Source organism: Podospora pseudocomata, chromosome 5 (assembly GCF_035222375.1).
Source record: "Podospora pseudocomata strain CBS 415.72m chromosome 5, whole genome shotgun sequence".
Lineage (NCBI taxonomy): Eukaryota > Fungi > Ascomycota > Sordariomycetes > Sordariales > Podosporaceae > Podospora > Podospora pseudocomata.
In genome coordinates, this window is record NC_085889.1 from 1,890,873 (window position 1) to 1,912,109 (window position 21,237).

The 21,237-nt window shown below is 53.5% G+C and overlaps 8 protein-coding genes and 1 non-coding gene across 9 annotated transcripts; 6 read left to right on the top strand and 3 right to left on the bottom strand.

Moving 5' to 3' along the window:
- Nucleotides 1-161: 161 nt before the first annotated feature.
- FAT1_2 (long-chain fatty acid transporter fat1) lies at nucleotides 162-3,168 on the bottom strand. The gene is made up of 3 exons (XM_062890897.1): nucleotides 2,380-3,168; nucleotides 1,551-2,311; nucleotides 162-1,499 (listed from the first exon to the last, which is right to left on the bottom strand). Exons 1-3 carry the CDS (start codon nucleotides 2,387-2,389, stop codon nucleotides 348-350), a joined length of 1,923 nt encoding a protein of 640 aa, XP_062742037.1. The 5' UTR covers nucleotides 2,390-3,168; the 3' UTR covers nucleotides 162-347.
- GPI17 (GPI transamidase component) lies at nucleotides 3,061-5,497 on the top strand. The gene is made up of 2 exons (XM_062890898.1): nucleotides 3,061-3,750; nucleotides 3,809-5,497. Exons 1-2 carry the CDS (start codon nucleotides 3,496-3,498, stop codon nucleotides 5,180-5,182), a joined length of 1,629 nt encoding a protein of 542 aa, XP_062742038.1. The 5' UTR covers nucleotides 3,061-3,495; the 3' UTR covers nucleotides 5,183-5,497.
- On the top strand, nucleotides 5,409-5,498 carry QC762_0079740. Its single transcript has one exon. It is a non-coding gene; the product is annotated as a tRNA-Phe (tRNA).
- A 1,691-nt stretch (nucleotides 5,499-7,189) lies between these two features.
- Nucleotides 7,190-9,666, bottom strand: QC762_504720 (uncharacterized protein). The gene is made up of 6 exons (XM_062890899.1): nucleotides 9,128-9,666; nucleotides 8,852-9,062; nucleotides 8,788-8,796; nucleotides 8,637-8,734; nucleotides 8,063-8,583; nucleotides 7,190-8,009 (listed from the first exon to the last, which is right to left on the bottom strand). Exons 1-6 carry the CDS (start codon nucleotides 9,639-9,641, stop codon nucleotides 7,347-7,349), a joined length of 2,016 nt encoding a protein of 671 aa, XP_062742039.1. The 5' UTR covers nucleotides 9,642-9,666; the 3' UTR covers nucleotides 7,190-7,346.
- QC762_504730 (uncharacterized protein) lies at nucleotides 9,127-11,887 on the top strand (the record flags this gene model as incomplete). Its single annotated transcript, XM_062890900.1, has 3 exons — nucleotides 9,127-10,250; nucleotides 10,304-11,436; nucleotides 11,507-11,887. Exons 1-3 carry the CDS (start codon nucleotides 9,908-9,910, stop codon nucleotides 11,885-11,887), a joined length of 1,857 nt encoding a protein of 618 aa, XP_062742040.1. The 5' UTR covers nucleotides 9,127-9,907.
- A 599-nt stretch (nucleotides 11,888-12,486) lies between these two features.
- QC762_504740 (uncharacterized protein) lies at nucleotides 12,487-13,657 on the top strand (the record flags this gene model as incomplete). Its single annotated transcript, XM_062890901.1, is given in 4 exon segments — nucleotides 12,487-12,843; nucleotides 12,852-12,917; nucleotides 12,970-13,273; nucleotides 13,332-13,657. Coding segments are annotated over 4 exon segments (1,053 nt in total).
- Nucleotides 13,658-14,377: 720 nt separating this feature from the next.
- Nucleotides 14,378-16,288, top strand: QC762_504750 (uncharacterized protein; the record flags this gene model as incomplete). Its single annotated transcript, XM_062890902.1, has 5 exons — nucleotides 14,378-14,591; nucleotides 14,618-14,896; nucleotides 14,961-15,992; nucleotides 16,055-16,140; nucleotides 16,191-16,288. 4 exons carry the CDS (start codon nucleotides 14,378-14,380, stop codon nucleotides 16,096-16,098), a joined length of 1,569 nt encoding a protein of 522 aa, XP_062742042.1. The 3' UTR covers nucleotides 16,099-16,140; nucleotides 16,191-16,288.
- QC762_504760 (uncharacterized protein) lies at nucleotides 16,263-18,622 on the bottom strand. Its single transcript, XM_062890903.1, has 2 exons — nucleotides 16,812-18,622; nucleotides 16,263-16,745 (listed from the first exon to the last, which is right to left on the bottom strand). Exons 1-2 carry the CDS (start codon nucleotides 17,748-17,750, stop codon nucleotides 16,383-16,385), a joined length of 1,302 nt encoding a protein of 433 aa, XP_062742043.1. The 5' UTR covers nucleotides 17,751-18,622; the 3' UTR covers nucleotides 16,263-16,382.
- Nucleotides 18,112-21,220, top strand: QC762_504770 (uncharacterized protein). The gene is made up of 2 exons (XM_062890904.1): nucleotides 18,112-19,702; nucleotides 19,753-21,220. Exons 1-2 carry the CDS (start codon nucleotides 19,306-19,308, stop codon nucleotides 21,090-21,092), a joined length of 1,737 nt encoding a protein of 578 aa, XP_062742044.1. The 5' UTR covers nucleotides 18,112-19,305; the 3' UTR covers nucleotides 21,093-21,220.
- Nucleotides 21,221-21,237: the final 17 nt, after the last annotated feature.

Consider the following 21,237-nt stretch of genomic DNA (forward strand, 5'->3'; position numbering starts at 1 on the left):
ACGCCATAGTGGGGGGGTTGCACTTTGGTGGTGATTATTGACAACGCCAATGTTGTCTGGGTGGATGGAGGCGGGGGCTACTGAAGTCATTCTTGGCACTCTCGTCTCTAGTGGGTTCGATACCTACATCGCCATCCGCATATCGGAGCATCGGTTGCCGGTGGCTTGCTCACATGGCAACCAGAAGAATGGGGGTGTCATCATATACACAATAGGTCATTACTCTACAACAGTCTCGGGTATCAAAGTATGATGGTCGACAGAGGAACAATGTCAACAAAGAAAAAAGGGCCATAATAAACCTCCAAGCGCCCGCTGGAAACCGTCCTCGCAACACCCTCCCGTCGTCAAAGCTTCACCTTGCCGCCCTGCAGCGAGCTCCAATCATTCGGCCCAAACCTCTCATATGATGCCCCCTTCAACCAGAAGATATCATCACTGCCAGTCTTGCTAGGATCCACGCCCTCGTTTCGCAGGCCGACCTTTTGCTGCTTGTTTGTCCCGGTGCTCTTGAGCGACCCACCCTTGGCGACTCGGAGGAAAAGAGGCAACGCGTATCTGGGCAGGTTGGCCCTTACATGGTCCGCCAGCGTCTTGAGCGTCTCGCTGGTAGGAACACCGTCATGTCCCAAAGCCGAGGGCTTGAAAACCACGGCTGCGCATCCAGCCCGGCCCTCATGTCCCGGAATCTCTACGCCATACACATTTGACTCTTGGATTCCTGGATGAAGTCCCAGGATATGAGCCACCTCAGCGGTCGACACATTCTCACTCTTCCACCTGAAGGTATCGCCGATCCGGTCGTTGAAGTAGATCCTGTGCTCGCCATCTCGACGAACCACATCACCAGTCCGGAACCAAGCATCGCCCTTCGAAAAGACATTGCGCATGATCTTCTTGGACGTGGCACCCGTATCGCCGTAGTATCCCTGGAACCTCGCCTCTACATTCTTCGCCGGGAGCGAAAAGAGCAATTCGCCTGGCTCGCCCTCCGGTGTCCGCACGCAGAATCCAGTCTTGGGATCTCTGAGTGGCAATTCCGTCTCATGATCAACCTCGACGATGGCGATAGATCGGCCAACAAGCAGGTTGTACAGGGCGCCAGCCCGTCCTACGGAGCCCATGCTGAAGTCGTTTCTGCTCACGTTCCATGTTGCAAAACTTCCCTCGGTGGCGCCGTAGAACTCGGCAATCGTCTCAATGCCGTACCGCTCCTTGAAGGCATTCCACACGTCGGGACGAAGACCGTTTCCAAAGGCGATCCGGACTTTGTGCTTCTTGTCGAGGTTCTCACCCGTGACGGGATCCAATTTTGTTGGGGCCGAGAGCAGATATCTGCATGTTTCGCCGACGTATTGGATGATCGTGGCATTGTGTTTTCGGACGTCGTCCCAGAAGTGACTAGTGGAAAATTTCCTGCTCATGGCAAATGTAGCGCCCACGTTCAAAGTGTGAGCAAATCCCAGCAGCATAGCCGTCGAATGGTAAAGGGGCATTGCCTATTGTGGTGGTCAGTGACGAAGCTTCCTCGCTGTAGACATGGCACCTACAGTGTAAAACACATCATTCTTGCCCGTGCCAACCAATCGAGATGTAAAACCACCAACAACAGCAACCTTGGCCCAAGAAACAATCGCGGCCTTGGGTAAGCCTGTTGTGCCGCTTGTGTAAATAAGTATGCCCATTGCTTCGCCCGCCGCACCACTCCGCAGCTCATCCGCAGGCCTGCTACCATCAAACGCCAACATCTGACTCTCCAACTGTGGTGTCACAACTTCAAACATGGTTCCGCTCAGCTCGGACTTGACATCCTCCCCAACGTTTCCAGCCACGGTAGGGTCGATCAGCATCAACCGCGCGTTCGCCCTCTTGACGCAATGAACGAGTGCCGCACCGGTGAGGTTGTAGTTGATAAGTGCCGGAACAGCCCCGATAGCCCACAAAGCCAGCAACAAGAAAATAAAAGTGTCGGTATTCTGGAAGTCAAGCGCAACCATCTCCCCCTTCTTCACACCCCGGCGATCCTTGAGAAAATTGGCATAGCGGAGAACTGTGTCGTAGGCTTGCGCATATGTGTAAGTCATGTCTTCAAAACGAAGGAAAACGCGGTTTTCTGAGGACTTGGAAGTGGCGAGGTCTTCGAGGCGGTAAAAGAAGTTGACACGATCACGCTGAGTCCACCATGCCACGTTTGCTACCGTGGGCAGGATAGACTTCAACAAGTGGAGATCGTAAGAGACCTGCCATCGAGCATTCAGATATGCTGCGGTGGCCGTCAAGGCCGAGGCGGCGACTGAAAGAGATACCGGCACTGCGGGCTGTCAGATATCAGGTTGTTGTATTAAGAACTGAGATGCATGTGAATCGGAAGCAGCTTACAAGCAGCCATGATCGCGTTTCTTTTTTTTTGTTTTGTTTTGGCTATTTCGAGGTCGTTAAACTGCTAAAACAGCACTGATGAACCTCGAAAGCGAAATGGTATTGCAAACAGGAAGGATTAAAGATCTTTATACAAAAACGTGGTGTCAATAAAACGGCAAGCAACGTCGCAGCGGGCGAGTGGAATGTTGACCCTAACTTCAGATCCGGCAAGTCGGTCGTGGTTGATCGTACCTGGAACTTCTTAACGGCACTAGCAGGGATTGGTCGGATACAGCGCCGTCATCGACGGGTGGTTCCGCAAACTGACGTTGTTAAACGAAAGACCAAAGTTGAAGTGTGGGATGGAGATATATCAAGTGAGTGACAGATAGGGTGACACAGCATTCCTTATACCTCAATATCGGACTGCGTGGTGTCGGGAGGCGGTCACGAAAGCCGCCGGTACGAACGGGCTGATCGTCTCGTTCAACGACCCCGATGCAACACAGGCCACTCGACATGCCTCCATGCTCTTCAAATGGACCTCGGTTCGTATGTACGCCACTGGGCGAGAGCCAAGGAACTTCCCATTTAAACTGGGCTGGTGCTCGTGGTGCCTCGCGAGATCTGGATAGGCGGAAGCACACGTTGAGAGTGAGAATTGTCACTCTTGGACCGCCGTCGTTCATGTGTGCCACTGAGAAACAACGCCGTTCGGTTCCTATTGAACCTAGCATCCCAGGTGGTTGGGTAGTAAGTATACTTGTACCTAACCAAGTGACGTTCAGGGTCCAAGAGTATGGGTTGACATTCAAACGGCGCGCAGTGCATGGAAGCGGCATCGAAGCTTTGACCATGTGGACCCATCGCGTTGGCTCAAGAGCTCCGACTCCGTGTCGCGAATGACGAGGCGCGGCGGGTTTCAACGCTGGCCTCCCGCTGCCGTTGCCATGCCCGACACCCGTTTATCGTTATCTTCACGTGCGCACCTGAAAGTGTCTAACCAGACTGGGAAATTTGGCTTTAATTGCTGCAAGCATTGTGTCGCGCTGGCCGCATTCGTGGTGAGGCGTGTTCCTCTCGATTCAAGGCGCCGGCAACCAACTCGATGGACGCCGCCGAGTCCGCATCGCCATGTCTGCTCAACCACTCCCCAGCAACGACAATGACGTTTCCATCGCAACGATAGGCCCCAAGCAAGAAGCGCCAACTTCATCCAAAAAACTTCCCCCGCCAGAGAAGCCATCTGACGTGCGCCGGCGCAGCCATGTCATCCTCTCCTTTTGGCTGATTGTTCTCCTTTTGGGTCTCCCCATATGGTGGAAGACCACCACCATATACCGCGCCGATCTTCCCTTGGAGGACATGTTAGAATGGGCAGACGGAAAGGTTGGCAGTTCCACGGCCTGCTCCAAACTGACTGCTAACGCTGCCCGCCATGTTCTAGGCCTGTCGCCCCGTCTTCCCCCTCCGCATCTCGATACAAGCCACATCGCTTCAGGATCAAGAAGCTCAAAACCTACTTCGGCTGACCCAGCACGCCCTTGACGATCTTAATGATTTCGCCGGGCATCATCTTCGTCTTCAGATGGGCGATGAGAAGCAGGATTCGGCCGACAATGGCAGCGCCTTGACTATTCGCCTCACTCCAGGCGAGGGCACAACCGCAACGCTTGATCCATACGAACCTATTCTGGATATCACCTACCCACAAAACACGATACCCTCTCCAACCGCTTCCTCGTCGGCGCTTGCCACATATATCGCAAGTCAGCTAAGGACCACGTTCGCCGAGGAACAGGCCACCATCTCGTACCTCCTCTCGACGAACTCGATGCCCTCGGAACACAGGCCGCTTGGATTATCGCCAGAAACCGCCGAAGCTCTTGCCAAGCGCACGACAAGATCCTTGAAATATGCGCCGACTTACCATCTTACCTTCTCTCTGTTCACAAGTGGGCCTCTACCAAGTAGCTGGGATATCGAGACCGCCATCGAAGAGTACATGAAGCCCGTACTGAACGTCCTCTCGCCCATTCACAATTTCACGATCGATACCCAGGTACAACTATACGCTTCACCTGGTGTTCAGAACCAAGTTCTCAACAAGGAGGATTTGTCCTCTTTCATCAACGCCGCGGAATGGCCACTGTCGCCCTCCATCGGTGGTGCGCCAACCATCAACTTCATTGTGTTTGTGGGGAACCAAACCATTGCGTCCCCTTCGCAGGAGGCTGCGCCGACCTCCCATTCATGGCTCATCCCCCAATGGGGCACCGTCTTTCTGCTGTCCCTCCCTGGCGACACCACCCACGTCGCGGTCGCCACCCTCAAGCAGCCCCTTTTGACATTCACCTCTCACCTCTTGTCACTCACCGGCACCCCCGAGTCAGGTTCTCTACCCCTGCGCCTCTCCACCCTCGCGCGTATCCGGTCTGCCGACCTGCTCCTCCGTGCCTCGTCCACCCTTGGATCTCTGGCCCGTCTTGCCATGGCTCTTCCCTCCATCTCAATCCCGAGTAGCGTCGCAGACGGCGTCACAAAGACCATGTCGCACTTGCGCCTCGCTTGCGACAACCTAGGCGGCACGGAAGGACTGGCTCACGCGCGGATTGCAGAGGCTGAGGCGGAAAGGGCGTTTTTTGAGAAGAGCATGGTTGGGCAGTTGTATTTCCCTGACGAGCACAAGATTGCTGTTTACCTGCCGCTATTGGGGCCGGTGGCAGTGCCGTTGGTTATGGGGTTAATTAACGAGATTAAGGCTTGGAGGAAGAGGAGGAGGGAGAGGGCCGAGAAGGGGGCTGAGAAGAAGGGGGAGTGAGTAAATTATGGGGATAGCGAGCATGTTTTTTCTGTGTTGCTGTTATTTCTTTGTTTTGAGCATGCATTGTAGGAATGGAATGGCATAAAAATATGATGGCTGTAGGATGTTGTGTATATGGACTTGTGTAGTGTTGAGGGGAAAGGTATTAGAGTTCTGGGCAACTGATACTGTTTGGAAAGTAGCTGCACTGATGTGTGGAAGTTTTTAGTCAGAAATCGTCGAAGCGGGTTTAGCTCAGTTGGGAGAGCGTCAGACTGAAGTTAACTTCAGGAAGTCAATCTGAAGGTCGTGTGTTCGATCCACACAAACCGCATCTTTTACCATTTCTCCAAAACTGATTGGGATTTTTCACTTTTGTATTGTTCAATATTTTTATGACTTTGCAAGTTCATACATACTTTGCCTTTTCAGGGTGAACGTGGCGCAATGGTTTGACACGCAACCCGGTAGTAGGGTAGGGGGTGTTGCTGAAGGAGATGAAAATATTGGCCATCAGCACCAAACTTTCATAACAGCACATTCTTGCCCAAACCGTCACATACGACCATAGACAGCTGAAAATACGGCATCCCGTCCGCTCTGCCCGAGTCAAACAGCTGATCGCCAGACTAGTACTCAGGTGGGTGACCACTGGGGAATCCCTGGTGTTGTATGTTTTTTGGTGGCTTCTTTGACTCAGCTTAATGCCGGGTGAGGACTTTGGTAGGAGGTTACTGATCAGGTCTTTGCTTATCTGGTTCATGTTGATCTTTTGAGGAGGTAGTTTAAGGCTATAAGTCAACTACCTATTCTAACCATCTGTATTTTGGAATCACATAACGTATATTATAAGCGAGTCGTACATATAAGCGAGTCGTACAGTCTCCACCACGACGCGTCCTCCTTACACCTAACATCAATTTTTTCCACAACCCAATATGCCTCCTACTTCAAAGGAAGCCAGGATACTCTTAGCCCTTGAGGCTCTTCGAATCAATGAAAAATTAAGCCTCCGAGCTGCAGCTAAGCTCTACAACGTACCAGCTATGACTCTCTCTAACCGACGCGCCGGCCGGCCTGCACGACGCGATATAACACCCAATTCGAAAAAGATGACTCAATCGGAAGAGGAAGCTATTGTCCGATATATTATTGAGCTATGTACGCGAGCTTTTCCACCAAGATTGCGTAGTGTAGATGATATGGCCAACCAACTGCTACGCGTACGCGACGCGCCCCCTGTTGGCAAGTTCTGGGCACATAACTTCGTCAAACGTCAGCCACAGCTCCGTACGCGTTTTAAGCGTAGATACGACTACCAGAGGGCTAAGTGCGAGGATCCAAAGGTCATTGCCGAGTGGTTTGCGCTCGTACGGAACACTAAGGCTAAGTACGGTATTGTAGATGACGATATCTACAACTTCGACGAGACTGGGTTTATGATGGGTATTATCTTCGCGGGCATGGTAGTTACGACCTCGGACGGCCTTAGTAAGGCGAAACTAGCCCAGCCTGGTAACCGCGAATGGGCAACGGTAATCCAGGGAGTTAATGCCCTCGGTTGGGCCATCCCTCCTTTTATCATCTTGGCCGCGCAGTACCACCTTGCCAACGAGGCACTAAGCAAGCGCAGGAGAGCCAAAAAACACGTGTGCGGCTTGGAGGATCACTTACTGTGCAGGATGCACACGATCTACTTGACCAGAAGGCCGTGGGTGGGGAGGCAGTGGAAGAAACGCAGCCGGATGGTAGTGGTGTAGGGGTGCTTGTACAAAGGTTCAATGCTGTGGTGTATGCGGCAAGCCTGGCCATAATGCACGTACTTGCCAGGAGGCTGTAGAATCGTCTGATTCGGCTGTTTCTGATGTAATTATAGTTGGTTTCTAGTGTTGTTATGTTACAATTGAGGATAGTTGTTGTAGGGTGGTGGAGACTGTACGACTCGCTTATATGTACGACTCGCTTATAATATACGTTAGTTGCTGTCTACCTCTTTACCCTTTTGCTTGCATCTTGAAATATTATCCAATAAACTACCTAGGTACGCTTACTTGACGCAGGTCTATTGATAGCAGTTGAACCCATACGTCTTTTCAACAAAACTTTTAAAATCCCCACTCCAAACATCTCGAAAGCAATCCACAGTCCCCAACCCTCTCAGTCTTGACCACACAGCAGGTACTCATACCGTCCCCTCAAGCCTCCTCTGCTTAATAAACAACGCCAACACAAACGCCGACGCAGAAAAGAAAAACGACACCCCGTGACTCCACCACAACCCGTCCACATAGCTCTCAACAACCGCTTTCTGCACCACCCCCGTCGCCCTATCAACATAATCCACATCTGACACCGTCTCAGCAATAACCTTTGCAATCTCCACCGCCCCAAACCCAAGTCCGGCAAGCCTATTGAACAGAGTCCTTCTCAGAGCAGCCTTCATAACCGCATTCGACACTGAAAGTCCCATTGTCAAAGCGATGGTGCTAGAGAGATACATGAACGAGATCGAAGGTGCCGCGTGGGCGGGGTCGACGACGGCTTGAAGGGAGATGAACACGGCTGACTGGGCGATGCCGGTTCCGAAGCCGCTGGGAAAGATGTAGAGGGATTCCCAGCCGTTGGTGTTGCCGTGCCAGCGGAGCATGAGGAGGAGGTAGGAGAGGGAGGAGAAAGTGACGGCGAGGATGATGAGGGCCTTGTAGCGGCCAGAGCGTTTGATGAGGATGCCGGAGAGAACGCCGCCGATGGCGTTTCCTGTTACGGCTGGGACCAGGTGGGCACCGGCCGAGGAGGCGGAGGAGCGGGAGGTAATTTGGAAGTAGAGGGGGACGGAGAACATGAGCTGGGTGAAGTGTTAAGTGATTTTTATACCTGAATTGTTTCAGGAAAACTTACTCCGAGCTGAGCGGCTGTTTGAAGTCCCAAAATCAGGTAGGAAATAACGGCATCCCGCTGATGAAAGATCTCCAGTGGCAGGATCGGCTCCTCTTGGCGTTTTTCGACTGCAAGAAAAACAGCAATGAGCACAAAGCTGAAGCTGATGAGACTAATCGTGATGGGAGATGACCAGGGTAGCTTGACACCGCCTAGCTCGATGGGTGTGAGTAGGGCGAGGATCATAAAGGCGAAGATGAAGGACCCCTTGAAGTCGATCCGGCTGAACTTGGATTTGCGGATTTCGGCCTCGGCACTGCTGGTCGAGACAGAATCCGAGGTTGGCTCAGTGTGGCTCGGCAGATAGATTGCAACGAGGATGATGGCGCCCAGGATGATGGGGACTTGCCCGAAGAAAGACCAGCGCCATCCGATTACATCCACGAGCCAGCCGCCGAGAGGACCGCCGATAGATCGACCAAATGTAGCCACTAGATTGACGTAGGCGCGCCATTGAGCGACTTCTCGGATGGGAAGGAGATCTATTTGTTGTTAGTGATTGTGGTCAAAGCTTCCGGCTGTGTACCATTCCTACCAGTGATCAAGATTGACACCAGCGAAGCCATGCCAGAGGCGCCAGCCCCTGAAATGACTCGGCCAAGAATGACCTGGCCCATTGTCTGGCCGATGCCCCTGTTTGTTGTCAGTATTTATTTACCTCTTTTGCCGGAAAACAGCAAACTCACACAATAAAACTGCAGATGGTCAGCTATTGCTTCTTCTTAACAATCAGTCGGGATTTCAACTTACCAACCAAAAACGAAAATGGCATAGGCAAAAGTGACGAGCGTCTTTCTGCCGTAGATATCACTCAACTTCCCGTAGAGTGCCTGCGTTGCCGCGCCGGCGATGGCAAAACCGGTGATCAGCCATGTCGAGTTGCCCAAGTCGTTGAACTCGGAGGCAATGTTGGAGTGCGTGGCCAGCAGGATGGAGCCGTCGCAGTGAGCAACAAAGATGCCTGAAGATTTTGAGTCTCAGCGTCATGAGTTTTTTTTGAATTGGGAAGGAAGGGAAGGGACGAACCGATGAGCAGGACTGAAATGATGCGAGCCACCTGTGTTCTCGAAATGCCAGTCGCAATCTCCCCGCTGCGCACACTTTCTTCATCCACGCCGACCTTCTTCACAACACTCCCATTCTCACTGATTGGAAGCGCCTCAGAGTTTGGCGGCGTCTCACTGGTAACTGGCACATTGCTGAGAAGAGGCGACTGCTCGGTTGGTTGGCCACCTGCTGGGTCTGAAATTCGTGCCATGGTTGCTCCGCCAAACAATGGACTGCAACTGATCAGTTTTGTCGATGCAGTTATCACAAGGTTTTCCCAACAAGAAAAATCAATCGCGCTTCTGCCTTCAGCTCGTGGCCGGCCTCGGCCAAAAATCCGAAATAGTCGTCCCCGGAAACAAAGACTTATCGCCGGCCGGTGTAATACAGCTCGGGCGATCACGACATACAAAAGGCAATGTCGCAAGGCTCGTTTGGTGGCATTTACCCCATCTTCAGGGGCTCTGCGAACTGCTAGTGCAGCTGCAAGCATGTTTGACAACACCACACGAAGCCATCCGGGATGTGGGGGCCGGTAGTGGTCAACAGCGAGTATTGGTCTTTGCAATTGCCGCGAACTATTACGCAATCAACAAGGCAGAGTAAGAACCATTCCTCGGCAACCTCACAATCACCGGTCCACCGGTCTGGTGCCGATCAAAGAAATGATAAATATGAATCAAAATGTCTCTCCATGCTTCTTGGATATCTGTCACCTCATCAACCTCTTTGCATTGGCCCCCGAAGTGACTTGTCGCCATGCGTTTCTTAGGAGCTGCACTTGCAGCAGGTCTGCAATTGCCCACGGCGGCTTTGGCCAGCCATGGCAGCCAAAAGCCGTTGGGAGATGACCGGCTGGACAGCACACCGGCAACCAAGGGGGGCAAGCAGCCAAATATTGTCTTCATCCTGACCGATGACCAAGATTTGCACATGAACTCCCTCGACTATGTCCCCCTGATCAAGAAGCACCTTCTCGACGAGGGCACCCTCTACAAGCGCCACTACTGCACCACAGCCATCTGCTGCCCCGCCAGAGTATCTCTCTTGACCGGCCAGCAAGCTCACAACACCAATGTCACCGATGTCAACCCTCCACATGGTAAGATTCCTCTCACTACGCTGTGCCGGGCACGAGCTTACCAGGTATCCCAGGTGGCTATCCCAAGTTCATCAGTCAAGGGTTGAACAACAACTACCTCCCAATCTGGCTTCAGGAGGCCGGCTACAACACCTACTACACCGGCAAGCTGTTCAACGCCCACACTGTCGAGAACTACAACTCGCCCTACCCGGCCGGCTGGAACGGCTCCGACTTTCTCCTGGACCCATACACCTACAATTATCTCAATTCCTCCTTCCAACGGAACCAGGACCCCCCCAAGAGCTACGAGGGATTCCACTCTGTCGACGTCCTCGCGGAGAAGTCCCTCGGTTTCGTCGACGAAGCCGTCAGAGCCGACGGCCCCTTCTTCCTCGGCATCGCCCCCGTCGCTCCCCACAGCAACGTCGAGTCGAACACTCTGGGGGATGACATGGGCGACGACTGGGGCAACCTCCCCGACATTGAGGAGTTCGCCAAGTTCGGCCCCCCCGTCCCGGCAAAGCGCCACGAGCATTTGTTCAAAGACGTCAAGATCCCCCGGACCCCCAACTTCAACCCTGACAAGCCGACGGGGGCGAACTGGGTCCGGCTTCGCAAGAAGCTCAACCAAGAGAATATTAACTACAATGATCATTTTTACCGCCAGAGGCTTCGCACCCTGCAGTCGGTCGACGAGCTGGTTGCTTCGGTTGTGGAGCGGTTGGAGGAGCATGGCGTTCTGGATAATACGTACATTTTTTACACGACCGATAATGGGTATCATATCAGTCAGCACCGTCTTAATCCTGGGAAGGAGTGCGGGTTTGAGGAGGATATCAACATCCCGCTTATCATTCGCGGTCCTGGCGTGGCGAAGGGGGTGGTTTCGGAGATTGTCACCACGCACGTTGACTTGGCGCCTACGATTCTTAACATTGCCGGTTTGCCTCACCGAGCGGACTTTGATGGTGAGGCGATTCCGCTGAGTCGGAACGACATTGAGGACACGGTCAAGACGAGACACGAGCATGTGACGGTGGAGTTTTGGGGGTTTGCTGTTTCGGAGGGGGGCAAGTTGTTTGATGAGGATGAGGAGAGGTTGACGCTGAATAACACGTACAAGGGGTTGAGGATTATTGGGAGGGGGTATAATTTTTATTACGCGGTTTGGTGCAATAATGAGCATGAGCTTTATGATTTGAGTGTGAGTCCTCCCCCCCCCCCTTCCCGTTTTTTACCTGACATGAAATGGCAAAGATGCTAATGTTGGAAAGACTGACCCCTACCAAATCAACAATTTGCTTCATCCTACGACTACCAAGCCCAAGACTCTTCTTGGGGTGGAGTTTCACAAGGTGATTGCCCGGTTGGATTCTTTGTTGTTTGTGCTCAAGTCTTGCAAGGGGAGGACTTGTGTCAGGCCGTGGGAGGCGCTGCATCCGCAGGGGAATGTGGCCAACTTGCATGATGCGCTCGGGAAGAGGTTTGATGTTTTTTATGAGCAGCAGCAGAAGAAGGTTAGGTTTGATAGGTGCGAGTTGGGGTATATTGTTGATGCCGAGGGGCCGCAGTTCGAGAGGGATGGGGTGGTGTATAGAGCGGGAGCGGAGGGGGGGTATAAGAGGGGGGGGATCAGTTGGAGTGAGTGGACTTAAGGGGGGGCAAGGTCGTGGAAATGTAAACATATGGTCATGATTATTTGGGCGGATTATGAGGGTTGAAGTCTATGATTCTGGAAAATGGTGTTTGAGAGCTGATAGGAATGAAGTAAAAACTGTGGGCAAATATAGGTATGGTCTGAAGTGTTTCTCTGTTGACTGTGTATCCAAGTAATTTGGAAAAAAGCCTCTTGAGATTAAGATGGCGACTAGAACTGTCAAGATAGTCGACATCAATAGAAAGGTAAGGTAGCCGGTCTGTCAAGGCACCTATAAATACCCAATGTTCATGCAATCAACGGCTCTATTCCTTCTGTTCATAATAGGTCAGCGGTCCAGAATTATGTCCGTCCCCAACAAGTAATCCGCACACACCGCATATATTTATCCAGAAAACCTCCGAGAAACCAACAGTCAAAACTCGGAGAAGACTCGGGGTAATCCCACCTCACCTCTGTTACCCCGCGGGGCTGTGACCCTTCTTGTGATATGTCACCACGAGAGTGGACACTTCAAAGCCAGAACTGAAATCACATTCTTCAGTCCAAACTACTTGGCTTTATCATCAAGCACTTGATCTTCTTGCCTAAGCAACCATGACCGACCAAACCGCCCAATTCACCCCCCGCTTCCGCACCGACATCTACCCCTTCATCGAGCCCTCCAAGTACAGGGGATCCCTCCGCAATAAAGTAACCATCATCACCGGCGCAGCGGGAGCAATCGGCCGAGGACTGGCCGAGTCTTTTGCTGTCGCGGGGGCAAAGCTGGTCTTGACTTACAACCGGACGCCGCCACCGCCCGAGCTGGAGGAGAGATGTCTTCGGTTTGGAGCTGCTGATGTGTCGTTTGTAAAGTGTGATGTTGCTGAGCTTGGGGGCTGTGAGGCTCTTGTTAAGGAGGCGGGTTTTTCTTTTCCTTTTCAAGGGGGTAGGGGTGAGATGGCTAACTGGGTGTTTAGACTTTGGAACTGCATGGTAGGGCGGATATTTTGATCAACAATGCTGGGGCTAACGGGCTTGGGCCGGTATGTTTTCACGGTTTGGCATGTCGAATTGGTACTGATGAATGGGATATAGCTTCACGACCAAGCGCCCCAGGATTTCATCAAGGAGATTGCGGTCAACTTCCACGGGCCGTATTACCTCATGAGGCTGCTCCTCACGTATTTTCGACAACAGCGAAGTGGCTGCGTGCTGAATATTGCCTCGAGGGCCGGGACGGTGGCTATACCATATAGCACCGGGTACTGCTCCAGCAAGGCAGCACTGATCAACCTAACCGCCTGTGCGCAAAAGGAGCTTGACATTGATGGTTTGGGAGAGGAGGTGCACATGTATTCGCTGCACCCTGGGGGGATTAAGAGCGCGATGACGCTGAAGAGTGTGTCCTTCCACATATGCTACTACTTAAAGGTATAGGCTAACAGAAAATACCTTAGAATACTCACCGGAATCTGTGTCTACTCTTCCGCCTCAGGCGCAGAGCAAGTTTGTGAATGCGCTGGATATCTATGATGACTCCCCGTATCTGAACGGGATGGTGTGTGTTGCGCTTGCGACGGGGGTGGGGAAGGAGGTGCTGAGGGGCAAGTATTTTGATGTTGGGCAGGATTTGGAAGATGTGCTGGCTCAAAGGGAGGCGTTGAGGCAGAACCCGGATTTGTATGGGTTGCACACGAGCTTCTTGGGTGGGCTGAAGAACGGGGGTGTGCCAAAGGGGGGGTATAGGAAGGAGGAGTGGGGGAAGGAGTTTCCTGGTTCTTGATGTGGTATAGATGGGCTCTTGGACTAGAATATGAGCATACAATAATTGTTGAGCATCGTGCATGTTGACGTTGTCAGGTTGTTTAAAAGAATTGGGAGAAAAAGGGTTAGGGTTGAATGACCGACGGAGACCGTCGGCAAATGCGGTACCGCGTTTTACCGGTGTGGCCGAACCGGAAGCCGCCCATCCCTGCTTGAGCGATGATCTGATGATCTGATAAGATCAGCCTGCAGAAAGAGGTGGGTCACTTCTGGTGGGTTGCACCGGGGCGCACCTTGCCGGTTCAAATTCAGAGCGGGGGGGACCTTTTTTTCCCTTCTGAAGTTGCGTCTTGGAAGTCGCACAACACAATCCAGGGTTGGGACTTGTGTCAAAATGATAATCTGATCTTGGAGAAGATAAAGACAAAGGGGCAAAAAGGAAAGGATACCACCATCTGGACCTAGAACGACACAATTCCGATGCCGGTGACATGGTTGTTTTCCGCGGATGGCACATGTTGCATGTGCCAACGTCCCCCCGTCTCCAGGGAAGAGGTGGAGCCCCCGTTTGTCAATTTTCCCCTGCTGCTGCTGCTGCTTGCTGCTGATGAGGCACTTCGGCACCCTGGCACTCCTGGCCGGCCAGCAGCTGTTGGGGTGCAGCCAGCGCAGCGGATGCACAAAATGACACAACGGCGCAAAGGGCTCCAATGGGGAGGGTAAAAACGGGCATGGAAGGATGATCTTGTGGGGCAAGTGTCCATATTGCAACTCTTCGGGGGCACCGGGGGAAAAGAAGGTGGGGGGATCGGGATATGAAGTCCAAGAAAGTGAAAGTCGGGGGGTCTTTCGCTCATCCCATTCCCCCTTCCCATTTTCCCATCATACATTCAGGTTTCCCGTGAGAGAAGAAAAGATTGACATTGTGCAGCGGTCACTGACATCAGTTCCATCTGCATCTACATTGTTATTACTGCATCTGGATATACACACTTTCTTCTCTCTCTCTTTACACACACCAGCACGACCACAATGGGATCCATCGTCCAAGCACCCGCCCTCACCACCCAGGCCATGCCCTTCAAAGTTCTCGTCGTGGGCGGCTCCTACGGCGGGCTTTCCGCCGCCCTCAACCTCCAAGATCTCTGCAGTGGTCTCGCACCACGATGCGGCCCCAAGCCAGTCGAGGGCGCGCCAGTGATCGAGACACCACAGTTCAACGTTGACATCACCATTGTAGACGAACGTGATGGCTTCTGTCAGTAGTCTTTTCATTTACGCCTCTATTTTGGCCTACCATATGCTAACACACACCCCTCCAGACCACCTCATCGGCTCCCCCCTCGCCCTGGCCGACGAAGACTACGCGGCCAAGTCCTGGGTAAGATACGAAGACGTCCCCGCCGTCTCCCAATCCCAAAACATCCGCGTCATCCACGGCTCTGTCAAGTCAGTTGATCAAACCTCCAAGACGGCCACTTACCTCCCCCACGGCCTGGTGTCCTCCCCAGAAAACACAAGCACCCTTTCATATGACTTTTTGGTCGCCGCCGCCGGCCTCCGCCGCGTCTGGCCTGTGGTTCCGCAGTCTCTCCGCAGGAAACAGTTTCTCTTTGAGGCCGGCGACCATATCCGTGCTGCCACTACTGCCCGCCACGGCGTGGTGGTTGTGGGCGGTGGTGCGGTCGGTATCGAGATGGCTGCTGAGCTGAAGCTTGTCCAGCCTCAGTTGAAGGTCACGCTTGTGCACTCGAGGGATAAGCTTCTCAGTTCGGAGCCGCTGCCGGATGAGGTCAAGGATAAGAGTTTGGAGCTGTTGCTTGAGGCGGGGGTTGGCGTGAGGATGAGCACTAGGTTGGATAAGACGGAGGAGGTGGTGGACGAGCAGGGGAAGAAGGCGGTCAGGGTGTGGTTTACCGATGGGGAGAGCATCCTCGCCGATCAGGTCAGCTTGGCGGTGTCCCGGTCTGTGCCGTCGACGGAGTTTTTGGGGCTGAAGGAGACTGGTGTGTTGGATGAGGAGGGGTATGTGAAGATCCAGAGTAGCTTGGCTTTCCCGGCTGAGACGCCAAACTGGAGTGATCACTTTGCTATTGGGGATTTGGTAAAGTGGTCGGGGATTAAGAGGTGCGGCGGGGCTATGCATATGGGTTTTTTCGCTGGGAATAATATTCATCAGAGGATGATTGAGATTGCTTCTGGAAAGGAGCCTGTCTTCCTTAAGCTGGATGAGATCCCGCCCATGATTGGGTTGGCGGTGGGGAAGAAGGCGGTTTCGTACTGGCCTGCGACTGGTGTGTCGGCCGGTGAGGATGTCTCGCAGGCCTTCTTTGGGGATGATCTTGGGTTTACGAGTAAGTTTCTTTTGGCATCCTGAAACTCGAGCTACGATGGCACTAACAAAGCGGTTGTACAGTCTGCTGGAATCACTTGGGGCTTGGAAACAGCCAAAAGTTGTGAGGGTGTTTTGAGATGCATAGCGAGATTTTGGGTTCACAAAAAGTACGTGGTTGGATTTGGTATGACTAGGGTTTAGATCTTATAACATATAGGGGACGTTTCTTTTCTTTTGGTTACAACAAAACTTGTCGTGATTGAAGTTTTTAGGCCACAGGTACGAGAAATGTTGAAGAATATTGGAATGACCAACTTTTAACACTAACCATCCATGTTGCCCAAACCCATCCATCCAGAATAACAACTGAAGAAAAAAGACATTACGTATTACACACACAGAGAAAAAATTAAAGCTTAGGAACCAGCCCAACACCAGTACCGCCCATCACCTTGTCGTTCTCATCCAGAGGGCAAAGCTGGAAGAAGCGCTCCCGCGAGCAACGCACAAAGGCGGAGCGCTTGTGGGGCAGGTCGATGAACTTGTCCAGACCGAAGCCGTGCATGAGGTCGTACATGAGAACCGAGCTGTTGGTGTACTTGGGCTCACCGACGACGCTCATGGTGCGGGGCTCGTCAAGGAAGAGGTAGTGCATCAAGCTCGACCACCAGGCGCTCACACGGTGGGGCCCGCGGTAGCGGACGTCGCCCACGAGGGAGTGTCTGCCGCGGTCGTAGTCGCCGGCAGAGTAGTACGCGCCGATGCGGTCCTCCTGTTTTTTTGTTAGTATTTCTTTCCAAATGTCAAGGTGTTGATGAGGAGGGTGGGAAGAACATACCTTGCCCCAGTACACCTCAAAATAAGCAAAGCAGACGTCGTCGAACCGCGCGAGAATGGTGATCTGATGGGGATCCTCGTGCGCCTTGCGGAGGTACTCCCTGTGCTGCTCGACCGTGCCCGTCTCGTTCCACCCCTGGGAAACGCGAGGGTCGTTCTGCCAGGTGTGGAACAAGTTGAGGTGTTCGTCGTTCTTGTAGTCGAGCGCGATCATGCTGAATGTCTCCTTGAGGTGGGGGATGTACCGGCTGTAAATGACGGAGCCGGGGATGGGCTTCGCCCGGCGCCTTGGGTGCCAGCAGAGGGCGGAGGAGTCGCTGGTTATGACGTACTCGGGGGGCGGGAGGGGGTAGCCCGAGAGGTCGGGGTCCTGCTCTTCGGGGACCCAGGCGGGGCGGGAGCCGAAGGGGGAGCCGGCGCCTTGCCAGAAGGCACCGCGGGAGATGACGAGCTCCTTTGTTGGGGGGACGTCCTTGATGGCGGTGGTGGGGTGGTCAATGGCTAGGCCGACGGCCTTGAGCTGAGAGGAGAGCTTGTCGACGCCGGAGCCGAAGAGGGCGAGGCGGAAGGCTTCCTCGGAGGGGCGGAGGATGAAGACGGCGTAGGTGATGAGCCACACTTGGCCGACGGTGGGTGGTTGCTCGCCCTTCCAGGTGATGGAGACGGACGCCGTCCGTCTTGCTCTGCCCCAGGCGGTGTTGTTGGAGTCTTTTGGCTTGTCGCCGAGCTTGAGGTCCTCGGGAGCTGTGAAGAAGATGGCATCGTTGTGAAGAGGCTCGCGAAGGGGCTTGAGGCCCTCACGGGCTTGGAGCTGGAAGCCCTCCTGGCCCTTGACGACGTGGTAGGCGGTCTGGTAGGGGTGAGGGAGTTTGAGGATGGGCTCGGAAGACGCAGCGTACTCCGCGAGTTGGAGACGCGCTTTCGTTTGCGTTGACGCCATTGTGATACTGTGTGTGATCGGGTTCGCGGGAGAAACGTATGACGACACTACTACACTGATGAGAGAGTGGTAGTTTTGTCTGACACTCAAGAAGACTACACGTAGCTTTTTTTTTTTTTTTTTTTACACCTTCGGAAAAGCTGTCCCAATTCGTCTTCACATGTCCAGTGGGAAAATAAACAGAAAGAATAAAACAAGGATGCCCCTCCCCCACTAGACTCTCAATGAAATGCAACCCCCAGGGCAACTCGCAACCGAAGAGATGCTTCTTGGGTCAAACGAGGACCGAAGGCGTGGCTCCTAGATCCATGGTGCCGGTGGAAACCGGTTTGCTGCTTTCATCTTTCCAGCCAAAGGCTCCGAAACGATGGCCAATGGGTGGTTGCACAGAAGCCATGGCGTGCTGGGGAACGGATCTGATAACTTTGTTCGGACGCCAGAAAGCGGATCAGATAATTTTTGTCTGCAGACCCCTGTCAGACCTCCACCCTTGGCCAACCGACCTCGGAGGGAGGGGACACAGAACAGAAGACTTGAGAAATTCCGAGGACGTTGTGTGACTTTGATGGCATCATTCTGCAGGCCATGGCAACTGGCAAGTCTCTCCTCGTTGTAAAGAACCATGTCACAAGAATAAAAGAGTGAGGCACGAACTCAGCTGTAGAAAGGTCTTCTCTTCCGAGACAGAGACGAAAAAAACGTGAAAACCCACGACACAAAGACTTGGCATGATTAATCTTATCAGATCGTTTTGATGCCGGCTGTTCTGAGGCATTTTACAGGGGTTGCAGTGGACAGTGCGGGTCTGAAAATCATACCATTGCCCCCTGCTCAGTTGCAGCCTTCGACTTTATCAGATGGAGCTAGCACCAAACTGTCCATCTCGTCCTTTCCGCTCTTCACGGCAAACCTCTGCGGGCCAAGTTTCTCGGAGCAAGAGAGAAAAATCTGCCATGCACCCCACCTTCTCTGTGTTCCAGCCGAGGATCTTCACTTCTTCTCCTACCGACTGACCGCATCCGATGGAGAAACGAAGCACTGGAGATGCTGTTCACGCAGTCCAGGTCTGACTCGACAGGCCCAAGGTCAGGAGACAGCAGCATCACAACAGGATCGGTGGAAGGGGAGCTTGTGTGAATCACATCTTATCAATCTAATCAGTGGCTGGCTGGACATGCCGACATGAGGACGCGTCACATTCACGATTGGCCACCGGTTGCCAGGAAGCCTGGCCATGCGGCACAAATTTGGTCTCCAGCAAAAGGGGGTCCCCCCCTCCTTCTGCTTCATGGGTGTGTAGGGCCGCATGCCATTCCGTCATAACCCTCCCGTTGCCGGCCCCGGCATGGCGGTTCTCGACTCTTCTGGGATGTCTTGTAATTTGTTGAAGAAGTTGTGAAGCCGTTCTGTCGTTCTGGTAGTACCAGTCTTGCTCTTGTCGACCGGGGCTTTTACATACGTTAATATCGAGCCGAGAATAAACCCCGAGCTTCTCGCCATCGCCCTTCCTCCAGACAGCCGGGAATCACACAGTTCACGCCAGATTGTTATCAAAATGTCTGCCGTACACAATCCCGTCGAAGAGGCCGTTGTCCTCCCACAACCTCAGAGGCTGTCCCTTCTCAAGGGCCCAACAGATCCTCCTCTTGTCGACCTCACCCTCGGAGAACTCCTCAACCTTCAGTGCCTGCACCACGGAAACAGAGAGGGAATTCTGATTCCATGGACAGGAGCGAGATGGACCTACAATGAGCTCAATCACTACAGTCGGCTGCTGGCCGCCGCCCTTCTAGTGATGGGCATCGGTGTTGGTGACAGAGTCGGCATCATGGCTGGCAACTGCGAACAATATGCTGCTGTTTTCTTCGCCGCCACCAGGATAGGAGCCATTCTCGTCATCATGAACAACACTTATACCCCTACTGAGGCCTTGTACGGTCTCGACTTCTCGGGTATGTCCCAGCTCTGATGGGTGATCACCGTGATGCTAACAACGATCCAGAATGCAAGGTTTTCTTCACCACCAAGAAGATTGGCCGTCTCGATCAAGGCCCACTACTCACACAACTTGCTGCCAGAGCGACTGGCCCCAAGGTTGTGATCCTTCGCGGTGATTCCGAGGGTTACCCAACCTACAAGGAGCTTCTCACCCAAGGAGCCAGGGTAGATCCCGAGCGCCTTCATCATGCTGAGAGCAAGGTGCTTCCTCACCTTGTTTGCAACCTCCAGTTCACCAGCGGCACAACCGGTCTTCCCAAAGCTGCAATGCTCACTCATCACAACATTGTCAACAACTCCAGGTTCATCGGAGACCGCATGAGACTCACACACAACGACGTTCTCTGCTGCCCGCCTCCTCTGTTCCACTGCTTCGGTCTGGTGCTTGGCCTCATGGCCGTCATCACTCACGGTGGAAAGATCATCTACCCTGCCGAGGTGTTCGACGCACCTGCTACCCTCCGGACCATCATTGAGGAACAGTGCACCGCTGTTCATGGCGTCCCAGCCATGTTCGACAGTCTTTTGACTCTTCCCGAAGCCAAGAACCTCAAGGCGGCCGACCTCCGACTCCGCACCGGCATCGTGGCCGGCGCCCCCGTCCCTCGCTACCTAATGGAGCTCATGGTCTCCAAGCTCGGCATGAAGGAGTTCACATCCAGCTACGGTCTCACCGAGGCCTCTCCCACTTGCTTCAACGCTTTCACCGACGACCCCATCGACACCCGTCTCACCACCGTTGGCACTCTGATGCCTCACGCCCGAGCCAAAATTGTGGACCGCGACGGTGTGATTGTGCCCATCGGCACCCGGGGTGAGCTCTGCATCGGCGGGTACCAGCTCCAGGCCGGCTACTGGAACAACTCGGAAAAGACCAACGACTGCATGATGAAGGACGAGGCCGGCGTCTTGTGGCTGCACACCGGTGACGAGGCCGTCTTTGACGAGCGTGGATACTGCACCATTACCGGTCGGTTCAAGGACATCATCATTCGAGGAGGGGAGAACATCTACCCGCTCGAGATTGAGGAACGGCTGGTCGTCCACCCGTCCATCTCCATGGCTGTGGTTGTCGGGCTGAAGGATGCACACTATGGCGAGGTTGTCGGTGCGTTTCTTCAGCTTGACCCTGCTCACACTGCTAGCACGAAGCCCACTGTTGAGGAGGTGCGTGAGTGGTGTAGGCGAAAGCTGGGGAAGCACAAGGCGCCCACTCATGTGTTTTGGCTGGGCCATGATGGGGTTCCTGCTGCGGTGCCATTGACGGGGAGTGGAAAGGTGAGAAAGTTTGAGATGGCTCAGTGGGGGAATAAGTTACTTGAGGGTGCCAAGGCGAAGCTTTGAGGGGTTGGTGTGAGGAAGGTCTAGCTGGGGAGCCGTGATAGTGGTTGGACAGAAGTTGGCCGGGAAAAGGAAAGACGGAGTTTGCATAATTTGGGTGGGATTGGGCGGGGAAATTTGCATTTTCTTTTTGCTTGGCTTGGATACA

What these genes read in the sequence shown, in the direction of transcription:
- FAT1_2 (XM_062890897.1), bottom strand. An exon ending in AGAATGATGTGTTTTACACT is followed by an intron (nt 1,500 to 1,550) that starts GTAGGTGCCATG and finishes CCACCACAATAG; the next exon opens with GCAATGCCCCTTTACCATTC.
- GPI17 (XM_062890898.1), top strand. Translation starts at nt 3,496, where the DNA reads ATGTCTGCTCAACCACTCCCCAGCAACGACAATGACGTTTCCATCGCA. An exon ending in TAGAATGGGCAGACGGAAAG is followed by an intron (nt 3,751 to 3,808) that starts GTTGGCAGTTCC and finishes GCCATGTTCTAG; the next exon opens with GCCTGTCGCCCCGTCTTCCC.
- QC762_504720 (XM_062890899.1), bottom strand. Translation starts at nt 9,641, where the DNA reads ATGCTTGCAGCTGCACTAGCAGTTCGCAGAGCCCCTGAAGATGGGGTA. An exon ending in GGTGTCAATCTTGATCACTG is followed by an intron (nt 8,584 to 8,636) that starts GTAGGAATGGTA and finishes AACAACAAATAG; the next exon opens with ATCTCCTTCCCATCCGAGAA. An exon ending in AAACAGCCGCTCAGCTCGGA is followed by an intron (nt 8,010 to 8,062) that starts GTAAGTTTTCCT and finishes CACTTCACCCAG; the next exon opens with CTCATGTTCTCCGTCCCCCT.
- QC762_504760 (XM_062890903.1), bottom strand. Translation starts at nt 17,750, where the DNA reads ATGGCGTCAACGCAAACGAAAGCGCGTCTCCAACTCGCGGAGTACGCT. An exon ending in TTGAGGTGTACTGGGGCAAG is followed by an intron (nt 16,746 to 16,811) that starts GTATGTTCTTCC and finishes ACAAAAAAACAG; the next exon opens with GAGGACCGCATCGGCGCGTA.
- QC762_504770 (XM_062890904.1), top strand. Translation starts at nt 19,306, where the DNA reads ATGTCTGCCGTACACAATCCCGTCGAAGAGGCCGTTGTCCTCCCACAA. An exon ending in GTACGGTCTCGACTTCTCGG is followed by an intron (nt 19,703 to 19,752) that starts GTATGTCCCAGC and finishes ACAACGATCCAG; the next exon opens with AATGCAAGGTTTTCTTCACC.